Below are 18,133 nucleotides of genomic sequence, written 5' to 3' on the forward strand. Positions count from 1 at the left end.
TTTGAATAGGATATTTCAGATTTTTCCTCTCTTTGGAACCACCAGGAGAATGAACAAGGAAATACAGATTGCAGATTTTGCAGCACAGTAAGAATATTAGCTGTTTATTTAGGCATTGTTGTATTCATCAAATTAGTGATGCATTATCTAAATGGGATTGAGATGCAGATGACTCTTACCTGCTATCATCTGCAATAAAGAAAAGCTTCTGACAAATCTCCCCCTCTGTATCTAGTAACAATTTTTACACATTTTAACACACATTTATGGCTTACAGTTTCTCTAGCTACACTAGAGGAGTAAAAGAACATAAGTGCTGTGCTGAGCTCCCTAACGAGGAGGGGCATGTTTGCCAATGCCACCAGTGTGACCCAGGAATGTGTGCTTGCAGCCTGGAAAGCCAGCTGCATGCCAGGCTGGGTGGGCATGTGGGAGAGTCCAGAGGAAGGCTGGAAGGATGCTCAGGCTGCTGCAGTGCCTCTCCCATGAAGACTGAGGGAGCTGCCTAGTGGGGAGATGTGGGTCTCAGATTCAGTCAAAGGAAAAAACTGAGAGTTTCTAGTCAGGCAAAAAGCCTGGGAAAGAATGTAAATAATTCTTTCTCTCTCTTGTTTTTCACATTGTTTATAGTTCTATCACTGTGTGTCAAGCACTCTGCACCAATGGTTTGGGTTGTTTTCACTTCAGAACCAATGGATTTGATCCTTGCAAAGCTCTGTATAAAAGAGCAGTGTATTTTGAATAAATCAGAGTTTTGCTCTCAGCAGTCTTCTTCATTCCCATCCTGCCTCGACAGTGACAGGGAGAAGACTCTGGAGAGGACTTAGGCACCTTCCAGTCCCTAAAGGGGCTCCAAGAGAGCTGGAGAGGGACATGGACAAAGGTGTGGAGTGACAGGACAAGGGGGAATGGCTTTAAACTGACAGAGGGTAGGTTTAGGTTAGATCCCAGGAAGAAATTAGTCCCTGTGAGGTTGATGAGGTGCTGGCACAGGTTGCCTAGGGAAGCTATGGCTGCATCATCCCCAGGAGTGTTCCAGGCCAGGTGGTAGAGGGCTTGGAGCAGCCTGGTCTAGAAGCATCCCTCCCATGGCAGGGAGGTTGGAACAAGATGGGCTCTAGGATCCTTCCCAAACCATTCTATGATTCTAAAACCACCCTTAAGGTTAGAATTTTAACATGCTACAAGAGGCATTTTTTGTTTAAAGGTCTTTTTAAAGTATTACTTTATCACGTTCCTGCTAATGACCTTTCAGACTCAATATGGTGAAAATAATACTGTGTTTCTCAGTTAAAAATGACTTGACTTTCAAAGAAAGGAAGGAAACAAATTTCTCTGGTCTGCACACATGGTAGTAGAGTTAATAAATTTGGTTCTAAATGCCTTGTTTTGTATTCAAAGAGAGATCTGCCTGTAAAGCTCTCTTCACTGCTGTAATGTAAATATATTAAAAAAAAAAAAAAAGAGAAGGGTTTTTTACTGTCTGTCTCAGCAACACAATGTACAGAAAGCTCCATCTTACAGAAGAGAATTATCAATCCCTCTAGAGAGCCTAAAGCAAGAATGCCCAAGTCAAAAAAATATATTAGACATGCCTGCGTGACAAAAATCAATAAAATACAATCTCTTGTGGTTTAATATGAAAATAAACACAAAGAAGTGGCTTTCAGGAAAAATATTGAGCTGCAGGTTTGGAATTGAAGTTGTCAAGAGAAGACTGAAAGCAGAGGATGCTGTCCAGTTTACTGTAGGACATATTTCAGAACCAAAGCCAGGAATAATAGTGTTGGAGGGTAAGCTGTCTGGCCATGTCTGAAAACCAAAATTCAGTGTGAGAATGTTAGTGCTGTGAGTGAGGGTGAGATGAAAGTGCACTCTACTCATGGGTGCCAAACTTTGGGACATACGGTTAAAACATTGGATTAATCCGTGGTTATCTATAATTGGATAAAATGCTGTGAATAATAAAAGGAATTAAAAGCATGTTTTTGTTTGGCTAAATTCTTCTCTGTTGAATTTGTTATTTTCTGTCATAGTTAACTGTAGGTATTACAGGGTATTAATGATGTTTTGATATTTGTGCTGTCAGCAGTGCAGGTATTCTGAAGTTTTTTGAGTGTATACTCTGTATTTTCTAGGAAATTTTTAAAATTTCTTTAAAACAGCTTCTGAACACTGCATGTCCTAGTCTTCTTATATCCTTTATGGAAAAAAAATTGAATCAGAGCTTTAGCAGTATTTTAAATCCTTAAATTACTCATTTTATGTTCAACTCTAACTCCAATTTTATTTGTAAATCAGGGAATAAATAAAGAGACGTTTCCTTTTGAGTTCAGTTTTTTGATACTACCAGTAATGTAAAGTAATTGCAAATTAATGTACTGCAGGGTTTTATTTAAATAGGTAGAGTAGCATGATTGTACCTGAGGCTCATATGTGCTGTAACACATTGTAAAGTTGCTGTAACAAACAATGAAAAAAATGATGTGTTTTTTTGGCTTTCCTCTGTTTTCCTGGGTTACTAAAACTTGTGTAGGTGGAACAACATGGCTCTGACACAGACTCAGTGAAGCAGTGTTTGTTGGGAAAAAAACATTGTTCTAGAAAGCATCTGATAGATGGGAATTATGAAACTACTGATATAATAATCTACACCCAAAATCTTGCAATTGTAAAATACATCCCTGTTTTCTCCCCTGCCCTAAGTAATAATGTTGGTTCAGTGTCGTGTTGGCTTTTTCATGAGTGTATCTCTGAGATTTCCATGTCTATGTGGGTCTTGCTTATGAAGCATTTAAGTGTTTGATCAAGAAATGTTATACTTGGAAAAAAATTCTTACCCACCATCCTGACTCTCAAGAGCAGTACTAAATATGTTATTCCTCATGAAACTGACAGTAACAGTGATCTTTCTGTACCCAGAGTTGCTTTTCTGCCCTGTACATTCAAAATCCTTTGCCAAGCAAGCTCCTGAAAACACATCTGTTAGGTTTATTACATTTATTTGGTTACCTGTCATTTTAAGCTTTACCTAGTGGCAACAGCAGTAGTGGAAGGAAAATTTGTATGAGGCTTACAGCTAGTTTTTAAGTCAGTGATAAAGCAGCTAGTTCTAAAGTGTCTGTATGACCAGACACAAGTAAAAATGAGTGTATACTGTGTGACTATCAGTCACTATTGCTGCTGGGGGGACTGTCATTCCTTTTAAACTTCCCATTTGCGTGCCTGCACTTCCTTTTCTCTGATTTTAGCACTTTAAATGATGCAGAAGGGTATCTAACTTCTCCTTGTAATCAGTCCAGTTTGTTGTGAGGGTTAGCACTTTATGTCTTTTAACAAATCACACTTGAAGGCATACTGCATGTTTGTTTGCAGGTGTATTTCTCTGTGACAGCTGTTCTTTAAGACCCTGAGATCTGCCATTAATTTTGAGCAGTCAGAAAGGCATCCATCTAGTCAGCAGTACAAATCATTAGTGCTTGTTGATGAGTTTTCATTATTAACACTTCTCAAAGGCAAGGGTGACTGAAATTTATGGCATCAGTCAGCCACGTGAGATGGGGATGTGTCGTCAATGCTGCCAGATGTCACAGAGATGAATTCGTGTGCAACAAGCAAATCTTAGGGAGAGCTGAGCCTGTTCCTGTGGCATAAATCTAAAAATGGTGTTGTGACTTCTCAGTGTGGAGTGCAAGTGGCCCAATAGGCACTGTACATCAGCAGGAACGTGATGCAGAGTTGGGGCAAGGCTGTGTGCAGCCATGGTGAAGGTAGGAGTTGATGCATGGCCCACCTTGTGTTATTGCAGGTACAGCCTTGACCTTGCTGGAAATCCCAGCAGGAAGATAATGAATCAAACCCCAAATTGTTTTTGAAAGAAAAATAAACCCTACAGAGATCTCCAGAAAATAACTTTATAGCCTTTTTGAGAAGAGGGGTTTGAGTCACACCTTTATAAACATTGATTAATGTGTTGAAGTTTGAAAACACAGCCTCACAAGACCAGCAAATTTTACTATTTCTTTAAAGAAGTAACCAAGATATGAGACTACATGAAGAAAGATTGATGTTTAGCTGGCAAAATCATGACCTAAGAGCATAGGGAGTAGGTATTAACTTGACCAATTACTTTCTAGGTTAGCACATACCCTTAGATGATGGTCTGCCATGCCTCGCTGATATTTTTGCCCCAGAGACTTCTCTCTTGGGGCAAGGGATAGATGAACAAGGGAGCAAAAATCAAGGTTGCAAAGACATAGTATGTTAGGAATTTTCATGTTTATTTTCCAAACACATCTACAACTCAAATTCAGTTATTCTTACTTGGTTTTGTCTGATTTACCTGTTATATCCTTTGGTTGATGTATGCTGCTTCTGCACTATCTTACTTTGTCTTTTTACATCCTGCAAGGGAAACTTAAAATATTTTCTTTGCCAGTTGGGCCAATTTTTGTCTGTCTCTCCTTCATTGGTAATCCTATGAACTATACAGGTATGGGTTTCTATTTAGAAAGATGGTCTGGCTATATTAGCTTATGATTTTTATAAAATATTAAAATCCCCAAACTGCATATTTTTATAGAAATATGCAAGGTTTACATGAACTTTGTTACATCCTATTGCTCATTTTCATAGATATTCTGTATTTAAATATTATTGTACTGCTTATGAGGGACCAAACAATAAAGTAATTTGTCAAATACTATATAGACCCCTGTTTATGGCTTTAATTTGGTATGTTATTATTCTGAATAGTCGAAAATTGCTTTAAGAAAAGTACTCCTGTAGTGCAAGGTAATCTCTCTGGCTTCAGCTAATTTGATTTTTCTCAGTAGCAGGAGGCAAACTAAATGGAGTTAAAATTACGTTGATAAGCCACAGCCTCCACATCTCACCACAGCTCCAAAACTGCAGATTAAGTCTTGGTCATCTTGCTGGTTTGAAGGAGGAACATGGATATAAGAACTCTCAAACCATTTTGATAATTGCAAATGGTTGTTTGATGGACAGGTAGGCATGATTCAAAGTGAGACATCTTTAGTGTCTGATCCTATTTGGTCATTTTGCATCATCATAGGGAGGTTTCAGGGTGGTTCAGAGAAGAATTTCTCCTTTTATGTTCTTGTCCCTCTTAAGTGGGACAGGCGGAGTTGAAATGTTCTTTGGAAAAACAATTATGCCCATCTGGGGGAGATAACTGGCAAAAGATCCTGAAAGTTCAAAGAGAATTACCCAGAACTAAAGAGAGCAGAGCTGTGAGAGCTTGTGTGTCCTGAGAAGATGCTCATTTATTAGTGTATATCAATTTTGTTGGGGTTAGTCACAGCATCCTGACTTGCAACAGAACTGCATATATTTATGGGAGATGTAAGTGCTTGTGCTTCTTGGTACTAAGATAGATAGAGAGATAGCTATAGATAAAGCTATAGATATAAATATGCATGGTGTTCCAGTGAGATAAGTAGGAAAAATGCAAGGAATTTTAGCTAATCTAAGTAAAATGGACAAGTTGCCAAATTGCCTGCTTGGCAGGTTAACCCTAGGAAGGTCTCCAGTGCACTCTGACCTCAATGAGATGTGTGCTGGAGGGAATAAAACAGACTGGGAATAAAACTCACTGGGCTGCTGGCATTGGGGGCCAAGCAAAAAGCAACGTGCAAACCAGGGGTTGCCCCTGCCAGCCAGAAATGAAATGGTTAAACCAGTTCAGAAATGAAAAGGGTAAACATTTGCCATGGAGCAAAAAGGATGGATAGTAGAAAGAAAAGAATGTTCTTATGTACGTGGGGCAAAGCAGCTTATTTGAAGAGAAAAAGCTGTGCTGTGAAGGGACTAGAAACCAAATTGTGGCATAACTTGTGTAGAGAAAATACTAGGGGGCAAAAACCACCAAAAAAACCCCAATTCCCAAAACTAGTACGTTGCTGCAATCTCTTGGATTTGTCAGAAGGGAAGTATTTGCCACCCAATTTATTTAAGATTTTTCAGAGTAGACTTACACAGGGTGAGGAGGGAGATGCTTATTCCCTTGTGTATGTTTTGAGTGAGAGCCCTGGTACCTGTAGCAGCAAGGAGGGAAGACAGCAGAGAGCTGTAAGCCTGGGAGCTGAGACACAGCAGGGCTGGGCTGAGAGCAGCTCCCCAGCTCTCAGGAACACAGCCAAGACCCTGGGAGCAGAGTTTGCTCCCCTCAAAGGCAGTGAAGGATTGACTGACTGTTGGGCTGGTACTGAGGACCCCTCTGCAGAGACCCTTTGTGTAGGAGGACCCTTTTTCCTGTTCCTATTTTGAGCTTTCTTCAGTTTAAGAGGTCAATTACCCTTGTTTGTTCTAATAAATGGTGACTTCTGTTGCTGCTGTTCAGCCTTCTCCAGGGGGTTCATTCCATTTGAAGACTGATGTAGGTCCACTTCAGATCCTTGGCTATGCTGCCTCTTGAGAATATCAAATCCCCTCTCCCCTTCTGGCAGATAATAGAGAAGATTGCAAATGGCCAGTGGAGTAAGGAAAATAATTAATTAGGTCATGCATGAATGGAGGGAAACATAGTGTTGAGACAGAGACAAGCTGGAAGTGGGGAAGAACATGTTGGGAAGAGATGGAAAAAGCAAAGAGAGAGTATTAGAAATAGAAGAGGAAAAGTAGGTGACAAGGTAAATATCCAGAAAATAATTCCCTGGATATTCCCTCTCCCTAATTAATTGATAATGGAAAATAATGTCTTTAATCCTTCTCTGAGGGAATGAGTTACCTGCAGCATACATGTTGGGAGAGCACTGAAGGGTTTACACAATGTACGACTCTGTTACTATTTTGTTTAAAGGAGAATAAGTTTAGAGGTTTCTCCACTCAGCTTTAAACATTGAGCTATATCAGCTGAAAATATGACTTATGGTGTTTTCATATGTTATTTTATTGTTTTCATTTTTAGTGGATAGTATAGCAAATGATTTCTCTTCGATCTCCATTTGATTGTTTTCAGAATTTATAAAGCAGCCTTTAATCTGTCCAGTAAGTGTTAACTTTTTACCTTTGCCTACTGCTTTCTTATGAAATCATGTAGAAAAGGTAATTTATTTCAGGCAAAATATAAATAAAAATATAGAAATTAGGCTTGTGGTGGTTTGATTTTGGTTTTGTTTTTTTTTTTTTTTTCACTTTGACAAATCCTTAAATACTTGGTGCAAGTTCCTAGTTAAAAATACAGCTTCTGTCTAGTTTCTTTAGACTCTGGGAGTCTTAGTACATATTGAGATACTGAGGCTTAAGTTACTTTGTTTAAGCTTCAAAAACTAAAAGTAAGAGTTTTTTCTTTCATTACTCCCTGCAAAATCAAGTCAGGTGCAGCCACAGTGGCTGCAAAACTGTGCCATGTTCTTCTCTTTGATTTTTATCATCTGTGATAGAGATTTCTGGTACAAAGGATCAAAAGTCAGAACTACTCTGAAAAATGAGAAAATTCAGAGTTGTAAAAGTAACATGAAAACTAAAGATAACTGAGTTTTTAAATAGTTAGCATTTCCTTAATTTTCTTTTTTTCCCCCCTTTCCCCCCATTTAAATGTATCAAAACATTGAAGTAAAAAGAGAATATGAGATGAAAGGTTAAAGATGACTCAGATTCCACCAATGTCTACCCTGTTTTTCTTCTTACAAAGTCTTTTACCTTATTGTAGGCACTAAAACATAGACTGTGCCAGCCAAAAATAATGAGATGTTTCAATCCTGCAGATTTTTGCTTGATGTCAGAAAATGGAATTTTTTTAATATTTAGGGAGCATAACACTTGGAACAATTTCATGTTTCAGAAGTGACAAGCCTACATGGCTGTATTATGTGGTGTTTTACTTTGGTCTGCTGTGTGTTGAAATATCATCTGCAAAGTATTGTGCAAGAGTTTTCATTAACGTGTTCTGTTCTGCTGTACTAAAAAAACCCTGAACTGAATTAAATCCAGCAGGTCCCTAAGGAGACACACTGTCAGTGAAGAGTCTCCAACAGATTATAATAGAAATTAAAGGACACCCTTCAAATGCTGATGACTATTTTCAGTAAAGGTTCTGAAATGAGAGTGCACCCCATCCCAGGCAGAGCATTTCATGCTATTGGACCCTTCATTTTCACTATCTTGGTTTCCAAAAGGCCAGTCTCCAAATTCACATCTCTCCCTGGGGCTCAGTAGTAAAAGACCATGAAGTATGGTTTCCCTTGAAAAGGGTTTGCTTCCATATAGGTGTTGTTAGGTGTGTGCTGCTCCCAGAATCTTAAGATCAGAGTTAAATGTAAGATAGACTAGGTGACAAAAAAAGGGTCACTTGCTGTTCTGCCATCTGCTCTTACCAGCATTAAACACCTGCCAAAAACCAGTCTTCTGACTAGAATGTGGGAGGAGAAGAAGAATCCGTTCAGCTTTTTTGAAGTTTACTAGAATAACATGTACTGGGTATGAAATACCTTCTGCTTGAGGACTGAAGCTAATACTGTCTAAATTTGATTGTACTAACTGACAAATACTCCATTGTGGCAGGTAAGTATTGTTTCTTAAAGGTAATAGTGCTGAGGCAGACAAATAACATGCCTCTAAGTAATGCTAGACCTAGAAATAACATGTGGCCTTTATTTCTTGTAAAGAAATTAGGGAGTAAATTGCAAATTACTGTTTGCTTCTCTCTACAACTGCTACTGCCTAGCAACAGTTGCCAGGTAGGATAAACATCATTAACTGTAAAAAGTTTCATGTCTAAAAGAGAGTAGGAGTGCTGATATGCAGTCTTGAGGTCTCTCTGCACTATTTTAAAATATAAGATTTGGCTTTACCTTTTGGGTCTAAGCATAGTCCCAGCCTTGCCCATGGTACAAGTATGCATGTGTGTGCACTCCTGTGGGTATAATGAAATTGGGATTGCAGGGATGCAGTGATTCATTTTAGTAGTGAGATGCTTCTGCTGTCAGAATAAAAATTAGAAATCTTGCACACTATATACAGAAGCTTCTCAGGAAATCATTCAAGCCCTCTCTTCCTATCAGGCTGGGGAATATGCCTCTTAATTTCCCCTGGCAGAAAATACATCACCTCATCAGCAGCCCTAGAAAATGACAAAGCATCCCTGCCAAAAAAAACTATTTGCCAAACGCTTCCATTGCCACTGCAGGAAGTGGGACAGGGAGGGAGGAGGGTGCTGCAGAAATTCCATGGAAGGAGAATGATTTCCCTCACTACCTGTCGAGTTCCACTGTCACACCTTGCATGCTCACAAAATGTTCATCTCGTCGTCAGGGTGAGACCCTTGAAGAATTAACTGGGGCCAGAGGAGACACATATTTAATTCTGAAAGAATAATTTATACTCCTGAATCTGGCTAGTTTGAGATTCCCTTACGGTGTTTGAGCCAAAGCAAACATCTTGATGCAAAATCCATACCTGCAGGATCTCCTACATATTTCAGAGCCAGAACAAATGCTGCCCAGTCACATACTGTACTGTGTGCATTAACTTGTAAGAGTGATTATTTCCACTGAAGTTGCTTTACAGTTTCATAAAGGTGCTGTAGCACAACTGATAGTAAAATTTGAATTTATTGAAATATTTGCTACTGCACTTTGGCTTAAATGAATAAAGTATTTTAAATAAACCTCAAAATTCTATTGAACCTTGCTGTGCTGAATCTCACACAATTATGTTCAGAGTCTGTATATCAAATCATACATTAGGACAGAGGATTTTTATAGAGAGTTATTGTAACATTTATCATTACTTCAGTGTATTTGTGTTGCTGAGCTTCTTTTCATTTTTTTAGGAACCAAAATTATGACGAGATAAGAATGTTTTATTGTCACTCTGTATATTTGTGGGGCTCTTGCACCAACATGTTTTTCCCCACATTAAAGTAATAAGTCAGAGTGTCGAAGATCAATGGGGTGTGTGTGTATATATATGTATAATAAGCACACTATCAGATAACTTACTATTAGTGCATTTTTATATAAATATAGTACAATGGTCTGGCTTCCTATTACACTGAAATTTCAATCATATAGAGAACTGCATAATTCACCTCCCTGCATGGATACGTCCATTCCTTATGTTGCAAAGATAATTTTCAAGCTGCAAAGTAGCTGGGAACTAGTGCTGTCATGTTTGCATTAACTGTTTGGATAGCTTGAAACTCAAGCCTGCAGAGTTTTGAATGTCTCTTTTTCATTTGGGCATTCGACTGTGGGCATGTAGTGGAGTAGAGCCCGTTGAAATAACTGATTTACTGAAGTGATGATGAAATTTGTGGCTGGAGCATTTTCTGTTATGTAGATGTTGTGTGTTGGAAATGGTCTTTGTATTTTATTTGTGGGATAGCCATCTGCAGTCATTGATTAGTCCTTTATAACAAACCTCTGCAAGATAAAAAATCCTTCCAAGTGACATATATATGTACAAATAGGCGTATTCTATACAAACACTGGCAACACTGGCATATTACAAACATATTAACTATATATATGTATGTCAAAAATAGTTTGGCATGTTGACATTCTGGTGGCTTTTAGTACATACAAAGTATGCAGATCCTCACTTCTTGACCAGCAATAAACTGATGATTTTCATATAGGTACGTGTTATGACTTTGAACATTGCAGAGCAAAGTTTACTGGCTGAGACCTTTATCTTGCATATTAAATTCATGATTGTAGTAATGGACTTTGATTGGTTTGGTTTCAGAGACATGTGCATGGTGGTGATTTGGGAGTTAAGGAATGTTAAAACAATGTGAGTAGCTATTTCTGTTTGAAATTGTTAAACAAAACACATCGATTTTATAAAATACAACTGTTTTTTTTCCTAAGATGCACTCAGAAAGCTTAAGAAAACAGCTTGCTCATCCCAAAGTTACAAAGAATTACCCCCCAAATTCCTGTTCAGATGAAACTTAACTTAGAAAAGGAAATATTTTCTGATTTAAAATTTGATTTGACTCCACAGAGTAGGTCTGAGGATGCTGTAGTGGTAGGTTCATTGTGCAAATTGTTTTTTAATAGACACTATTTTAAAATTCTATAATCAAAATATTTATTAGCAAATAAATATAAAAAACAATCTCCCCATGTCCAGGAGGGGATTGTGGTGGTATTGTTTTACCTTGCCTTTTCCTGGTAGTGTCATGATGCAGTACTATTTAGTAAAATGCAATTTCTGCAGATGTGGGATTTTGAAGTCCTTGAAAATATTTGCCCTTAGAATCATTTATAGGTGAAGTAGAGAGTAATATAGTGAAAATAAGTCCCCAGGACATTGTAATATGATACTGTTTGGTTGTGTACTGTTTGTCCTGCCAACATGAAGAAGCAGGCATACTGAGAAGAATATGGTTGGAGAAATTGGAGGAATATAATTGGGACATGCTGGCAAGATTGATGGAGTGCAGACATCTCTTCCATGTCCTCTGGTGCCCCACATCACTTTTATCATTTTAAGATGTCTAGACATTTCTTTAAAGTTATCGAAGTTGGAGCTGAACCAGAGAGTAGGAATAAATCATTTGTATTGCAGAATTCCTCTGTATTTTAAAGATGCTTGCATTCAATGCTAATAATGGAACTCCTCATTTAAATCTGTATATGTCTGCTCCCTGTAACTAGCCATAAATTCTCTACAGTCCTGTATGTGCTGATAGACTAGAAAATGGTGCATCTTTTTTACTGGTTCAATATCATCAAACAACCTGGGGAATTAATGCAGAAGGCAATTTTACAGAGGGATTTCACCTGCAAAACAACTCCAGCAATTCCAGTGGGAGGTTGCATTATTCTACCTCATTATGCAAGTGCTGGGAAAAAAAAATGGGTTTGATTTACCTTCAAGTGCAAACACAATTTATGGGGAGAGGACTTGCTTTCTGCTGCATTGTTCCCAGCAGTGGCTTAGCAGACCAAGTTGTTACCAACTCTTGAGTCTTTTGTGTGTCTTCCAGACATACCTGGGTTTAATTAGTTCAAGCATTTTTTAAATAGGTGTATAAAAAGGGGATGCAGTTCCCTCCCTCCTCTCTTTTTCTCTCTTTCTGTTTCTTTCTCTCTCTCTCTTTCTTTCTCTCTTTCTTTCTTTCTTTCTTTCTCTCTTTCTCTCTTTGTCTCTTTCTCTCTTTCTCTCTTTCTCTCTTTCTCTCTTTCTCTCTTTCTCTCTTTCTCTCTTTCTTTCTCTCTTTCTTTCTCTCTTTCTCTCTTTCTCTCTTTCTTTCTCTCTTTCTGTCTTTCTCTCTTTCTCTCTCTTCCTCTCTCTCTTTCTCTCTCTCTTTCTCTCTCTCTCTCTTCCTACCCCTTCCATCCACCATAGGATGTAAAAAGAAATGAGGATATAACTTTGAACACCTCTCTGGAAAGAACTGAAAGGAGAGATCTGAATAGTTGTTTTTAGCAGCTGTGCCATTGCCTTTTTCTCATTTTCAGCGTGATAAAACAGAATTTTGCCTGCATGTGTGAATTCTCTTCAGAAATTGAATCTGTCATCTTCCAGCATGGCCACACATTGAGTTTCAGCTGAGTTACAAGAAGTGGTAGTTCAGGGCACAACAAAAGCTTCAGGTCAGGTGTTGGCTGGAGTCCAGCAATGCATCTCCCAGAGGATGACTTCACTGATAGTTCTTAGATCCAATGATTTTACATTTATGATAGAACATAAGTAAAACCAAACAAATTGCACTACCATACAGTTGGAGACCACAGATTTTAAGAGACTAAATACAGTCTTTTAAGATACACTTTCCTGCAGAAATTGTTCTTACTTCCTATATGATACTATCACATCACATTTGGATTGCAAATTTTTAATATTTATGTGGGTAAACAGTGGCAGTCCTATTCCTAAATTTTCTTTCAGTCACTCTCTGATGACAAAATGCATCATTATCTTAGCAATACTAGAGAGTGGGTTGCAATAACCTCAGTAGAAATGCACAATGTGATGTTTCTAATTAGCATATAGTGTAGCTCATGAATATTTGGCAGTTTCTTCTTCCTGGTTGCTTTTTAGTTTAAACAGAATTTTCTCATTTGAGCTTGTCACTTCTGGTGCTGATTCATCCTTTAATGTCTTCCAGGTTGCCACTTTAGAATTCCCTCCAAAGAAGCTCTTTGGAAACAAGGATGAGCGAGTGATTGCAGAACGAAGATGTCACTTAGAGGTAATACCAACTTTTTACAGGCTTCTGCTTTTTTCTGCTTTCTGTGTTTAGGAGGAATGCTCCCTGCTGGACCAATAGAAGCCATTCCCATATGATCAACATTAAATAGCCTGTTTGTAAGTAAGGAGTTACTTGCTGCCTTGTTTAACACAGGAGATGGCAGCAGCACATTGCAAAGTGAGGAAACATCTCTTAAAAAATAAATTACTCCTAATCCAGAAAAAATAAAAAAGGAGCTCTTAGAGATGTTCATAGGAGATAGATTTATTTAAGGGAGAAAGGTGGTGGGTGAGGTAAGTGTTCACTGTAAACAGCTGATCTCTGTGCAAGACAAGATTAAAAAATACTGCTACTTTAAATGCAATCTCTTAGTTGGAGATTTACCATTTTATCATAGTTAATCCAAATATCTCATGACAGAGCTAAAGAGATATTTAGGCATCTTTGAGCTTTATTTCGTAACCCAGCTTTGTGAATGTATACTTTTCCTTTCAATTAATTTAAAAAATTAATTTTATTGTGGACAAGGTTATTGAGTTTGAAGGTTTGAGTTATTTTGGTAGTTCTGCAGTGTTGTGTGGAAAAGCATGATTTTGAACTCCTGTCACACATTAGGTCTTTATATTTCTACGTTAATGCATGTTTTACTGCAGCCCAGGGGCAGGAGGTCGGATTTTGGGGAAGAGGAAGAGGCATGATCAAAGACTAAACTGTACACCCTGCAACTATATTGCAGAAACGTGGGGATTACTTGATCATGCAAGTCATTAAGAATTATATTCTTTGTAGAGCTAAAATGGCATTAGGTAGAGCTTTAGAGAAATTAATATAAAAGTAGATTGCTTACAACTGGAATCTTTTCGTAGGTGGTTTGAAGTTTTTCTGTGTACATCACCTTTTCTTTGATCTACCAACAAAACATCCTCCCACTGACTTCTGATGTCAGGCTGTCTTACAAGAAGCACAAAATAAATTTTGTTTTCTTTCACGTCCTCGATAGATAGCATAAAGCTATGCCCATATTCCAGACTAGTACTTAATTTGCGTATTTTTTACCAGTAAAAAATTAATCTCTTAATCTTCCTGACCTGTCATTGGTTTACTGACAGATTTTATTGTAATGATTTTAATGTTAAAACTGCTGTGTATAGCGATGCTTTGCTCATGGCCATGTAGTACTTACAGCTCTGTAGCCAGGATTTAATTTAAAATTATATTGTATCTATTTTAACTAAGTTTGGTCATTAAAAATTTATTGCCTATATATTTTGCAAACATAAGAATATATGGCAGTTTATCAGTTTCTTGGCCCCATGTTGGGCCCCTCCCTGGGAGTTCTGTTGTGGGGAAACCCTCTTGGAGCAGTTCTGTGTCAGGAAAAGGAGACGCACGGGACGTTTTCAGTCTTCAACTTCCTGTTTATTGTTATCTTATCTAAAGTTTTGCACGCCATCTAGACCAGACTGCACGCTGGAAAAGCACCACAAAAATGGCCAACAATCTCTTGTTACAAGGCCTTTGAAGACTAAGCTATCCAATTAAGAAATGACACCGAGATTATTTTCCTTTTTAACCCAATAACTGATCCCTCAAAGCCCTCAATGCAGACTTTTCTGCCCAATTACAAAACATCACCCAAGCCCATGAAAAAGAAAGAAGAAGAAGGCAAAGAAGAACAATCTGCCTCCACCCGAAAACCTTCATCTTGTTCCCATCTACAACATACTAAAAATCCCAAAACCTAAATTCCTCCCCCAAGTGGCTGCCATACTACTCTCTATAGTTTATTTCACACTTTTGTGGACTCTAGTCTATCTTGAAATCCTGGAAGCTTTCTCCATGAATGAGGTCAAAAAGTCTGTGGGTCTTTGGGGGTCTGGACCCCTCAGAGCAGACAGAGAAATATTCCCTGTGCCCTGGGTTCCCACAGCAACTGTTCACATGAATATGTTTTGCTGTGTGCCCCTTGGCCATTCCAAGATTGTGAGATTATTGGTGGAGATGTCGTCCTGGTGGTGCTGATAAAGAAATTGCTCTGCTCTTCTTTACACATTTTTTTACATTAGGTATTCATGCATCTTAAATAGGTTGGAACTCCATATCATTTTTTCTGAACTTCTTGCATTGAAATAACTTTGGGTAGTTCAGTGCTTCCACAGGTCATCACTCAGCCACTGCAGGTCCTTGTGCCTAATTAGATTTGTCCCTTTGCAAGACAGTTTAGGAAGAATTCTGGTTTTCCTACATATCATCTCTAGGATTCTTGCCACAGTAGAAGAACTGAGAAGAGCAGTGGGGTTTTTGGTACCTTTCCAGACAGCTAGAATCAGAAGGACTGGCTGTTGTGGAGTTTGCTGTGTTTGAAGATTGAGATGTAGACCTTATTTCAGCCTGGGTTTAGAAGTGGGCATATTTAATCATAATGGAGGTGAAATTACTTGGGGTAGAAGAATCCAGAAAGCCCCAAATTATAAGGATTGTGATTTTTAAATCACAGTAAGTTCAAGGTTTGTGTATAACATTAAGTTATTTTATTTATCCTAGCTGGTACAAATGCTAACTAACTGAAGGCTTCACATTGCCTTGTTTGTAGGAAAGCACATGACATGAAATATTTTTGTGTGAGATGAACATGAGAATTTACTTGACTTTGATCTCCAGCATGATATATGGTTGCACTGTAAACACTTTTGCTTTGGCATTTGTTGGTATAATATCAAGTCTTTTGAACTGTATTTGACATTACCATAGAGCTTTGGAAAATAATGTGCAAGTTTTTTACCTATTCATCTTAAGATTGTATTTAAAATTATCTACCCGAAATACCCTGTAGCTATCTATTAATTTAGCTTTTCATCAGGGACCTGTTGCAGGTCAAAACTCTAAATTAATTGTTTTGCAGTTTAAAGACTGTAAATTCACTTCAGAGCCAACCTTGCTTGATTAAATCTGCCTTAAATGACACAGCCAAGAAGTCTTCTGAGTAAACTTGAGGAACAGAAGTTATTGTGTATCTATCCTTTCTTGCAAGTAGAAATCACTAGGTAAGAGTATTTGGTCCTTTTTTAAAGTGAATTCATATAATGTATATTCATTTTTTCATATTTTTTTAAGGAGAAGCTTTGTAAAGGAAGTGCTTGCCACAAGAAATACTTGAGTCAGTGAATCTATCTATTCCTGTTTTAACTGCAAAATATCTTTTATTCCTTGGTGAGTTGCTAGCTCTGTGAATAACACTAAAAAGAAATTTTCCTGTAATCCCAGCTTCTGTGGATGCTGTGTTCCTGTATCGTACCATTCCCATGACTATTCTTTTTTCTTCTTCTCTTAGACTTGTGCTTTGCTGTTGTAATGAAGATTTATTTTTAGCCCTGTTTTCCCATTGTGCAGCCAGAGAAACTGGGCAGGAGTCTAAGCTGACACAGCAGATTGAGCTTTCTTGACTCTGTGGTCAGGAGCCTTGCATTCGTGGACTTTCTTTCTTGCCCTTGCTGTCACCAGTATTTTTAGGAAAAAACAATTTTTATGCCAACAAAATCCAAACAGGTTGTTGCTTAAAGGAGAACAAAAACTCCCCCAAGCCTCAGACTGTCTCCTTGTCTCTGTTCCCTGTTTCCTCTTCCCTGTTCTCAGGTTGGTTTGCAGACAGCAAAGGGAGAAACAAGCAAAATCTCTGGTGGGGATTTTAGGGTTCAGCAGTTGGTTAGAGTGTGGTGCTGGTAGCACCGAGCTTGTAGGTTCCTCCCCAGAGTGGCCATTCCATTAAGAGTTGGACTTGATTCTTGTGGATCACTTCCAGTTCAGAATTTCCTGTGATCTGTGATCTAGAAATAAAGCTCAGCAGTTGGCAGGAGTCTTGTGTTGTTTTTTGCTGCCACTTACAGAGCTCAGGGGATAAAAGTCAGCCTGTTAACAGTGTGGTAATGTGAGCCTATGTCGAGTTCTCTAGAAGCATATACATCTTCCTGGCATTGCCTCTGCTCTTCTTTTTTCTTGGTACTTTGAACCTCTTTAAAAGATAGACATGCTCAATTTATTTAAAATTAATAATTGTCCTCCTCACTTCCTGATGGCTGCCGATGAGGATTTCAATGATAGGTGTTAATGCAGGAGGCAGAAATAAATCTTGAAAGAGCTGCATAATTCAATTTTGCTGTCCAATCTGTAAAACTGTCTGGGGAAAGTATTGTAGACACTAAACTGGCTGAAATACTGCTTTTACCTTCAGCCAAAATTAACCTTCCAGAAGTAGATTAACTTAGAAGTCAAATTCTTTGTTTAGTTTTTAGTTTGTGTTTTCACTTGAGTTCCTTTGGAGGTGGTGATTTCTAGCATTTTTTTGTTTTGTTTTGTTTTTTAATAAGGCTTTAAATTTAACAGTGTTGTGTTTCCCCTTTAAAAGTAACATTATGCTGAGATGGCTTCAGGAATCTGGTTCTTAAGGAAAAGGTGAAATACTGGAAATAGCACCTTTTTCTTGAACTTGGATTGATTCTTGTTAGTTAAGTGTCTTAGTAGTTTTTGAATTAATACCTTGGTGGAAACCAGCAATAGAAACATCAGAGAAGGAAAAAACCTTCAAAATATTTGTCAACAAATTTGAGCAAACAGAATGTTTAAATCTGCCTCGGACATTGAGGTTTTCTTTGAAGTCATAAGACCAGAAACATTTTAATGTGATTTTAGATTATTCATCACCTGAATATTCAGTATGAACTTCATTAGTGCTCCCCAGAAATCTTTGTTTCACTGTCCCATTCCTAAATATATTTAACTAAGAGAACCTCTGCTAGTTATAGGCAAATTGATTGTCTGTATTGCAAATATCCTATCAAGTGGGGTTAGAATTACCATTTCTGTTTGATATTTTTTCGTGACTGACACTAGTAACAAAGACCTTTCAAAACTACAGTATACATGTTTGTTCAAAGAGATTAAAGGGAAATTATTAGACACAGGCAT

At 38.0% G+C, this 18,133-nt stretch overlaps 1 protein-coding gene across 3 annotated transcripts in view; it reads left to right on the forward strand.

Moving 5' to 3' along the window:
• The window catches only part of KIF16B (kinesin family member 16B), a 137,866-nt gene that overhangs the window by 106,859 nt on the left and 12,874 nt on the right, over nt 1-18,133 (forward strand). For all 3 annotated transcript variants that reach the window (XM_031504221.2, XM_077781849.1, XM_077781850.1), the window contains one exon: nt 13,088-13,171. In XM_031504221.2, the coding sequence (XP_031360081.2) occupies nt 13,088-13,171 (84 nt within the window). The remainder of the gene's footprint in view (nt 1-13,087; nt 13,172-18,133) is intronic.

This window comes from Lonchura striata, chromosome 3 (genome assembly GCF_046129695.1).
Source record: "Lonchura striata isolate bLonStr1 chromosome 3, bLonStr1.mat, whole genome shotgun sequence".
Lineage (NCBI taxonomy): Eukaryota > Metazoa > Chordata > Aves > Passeriformes > Estrildidae > Lonchura > Lonchura striata.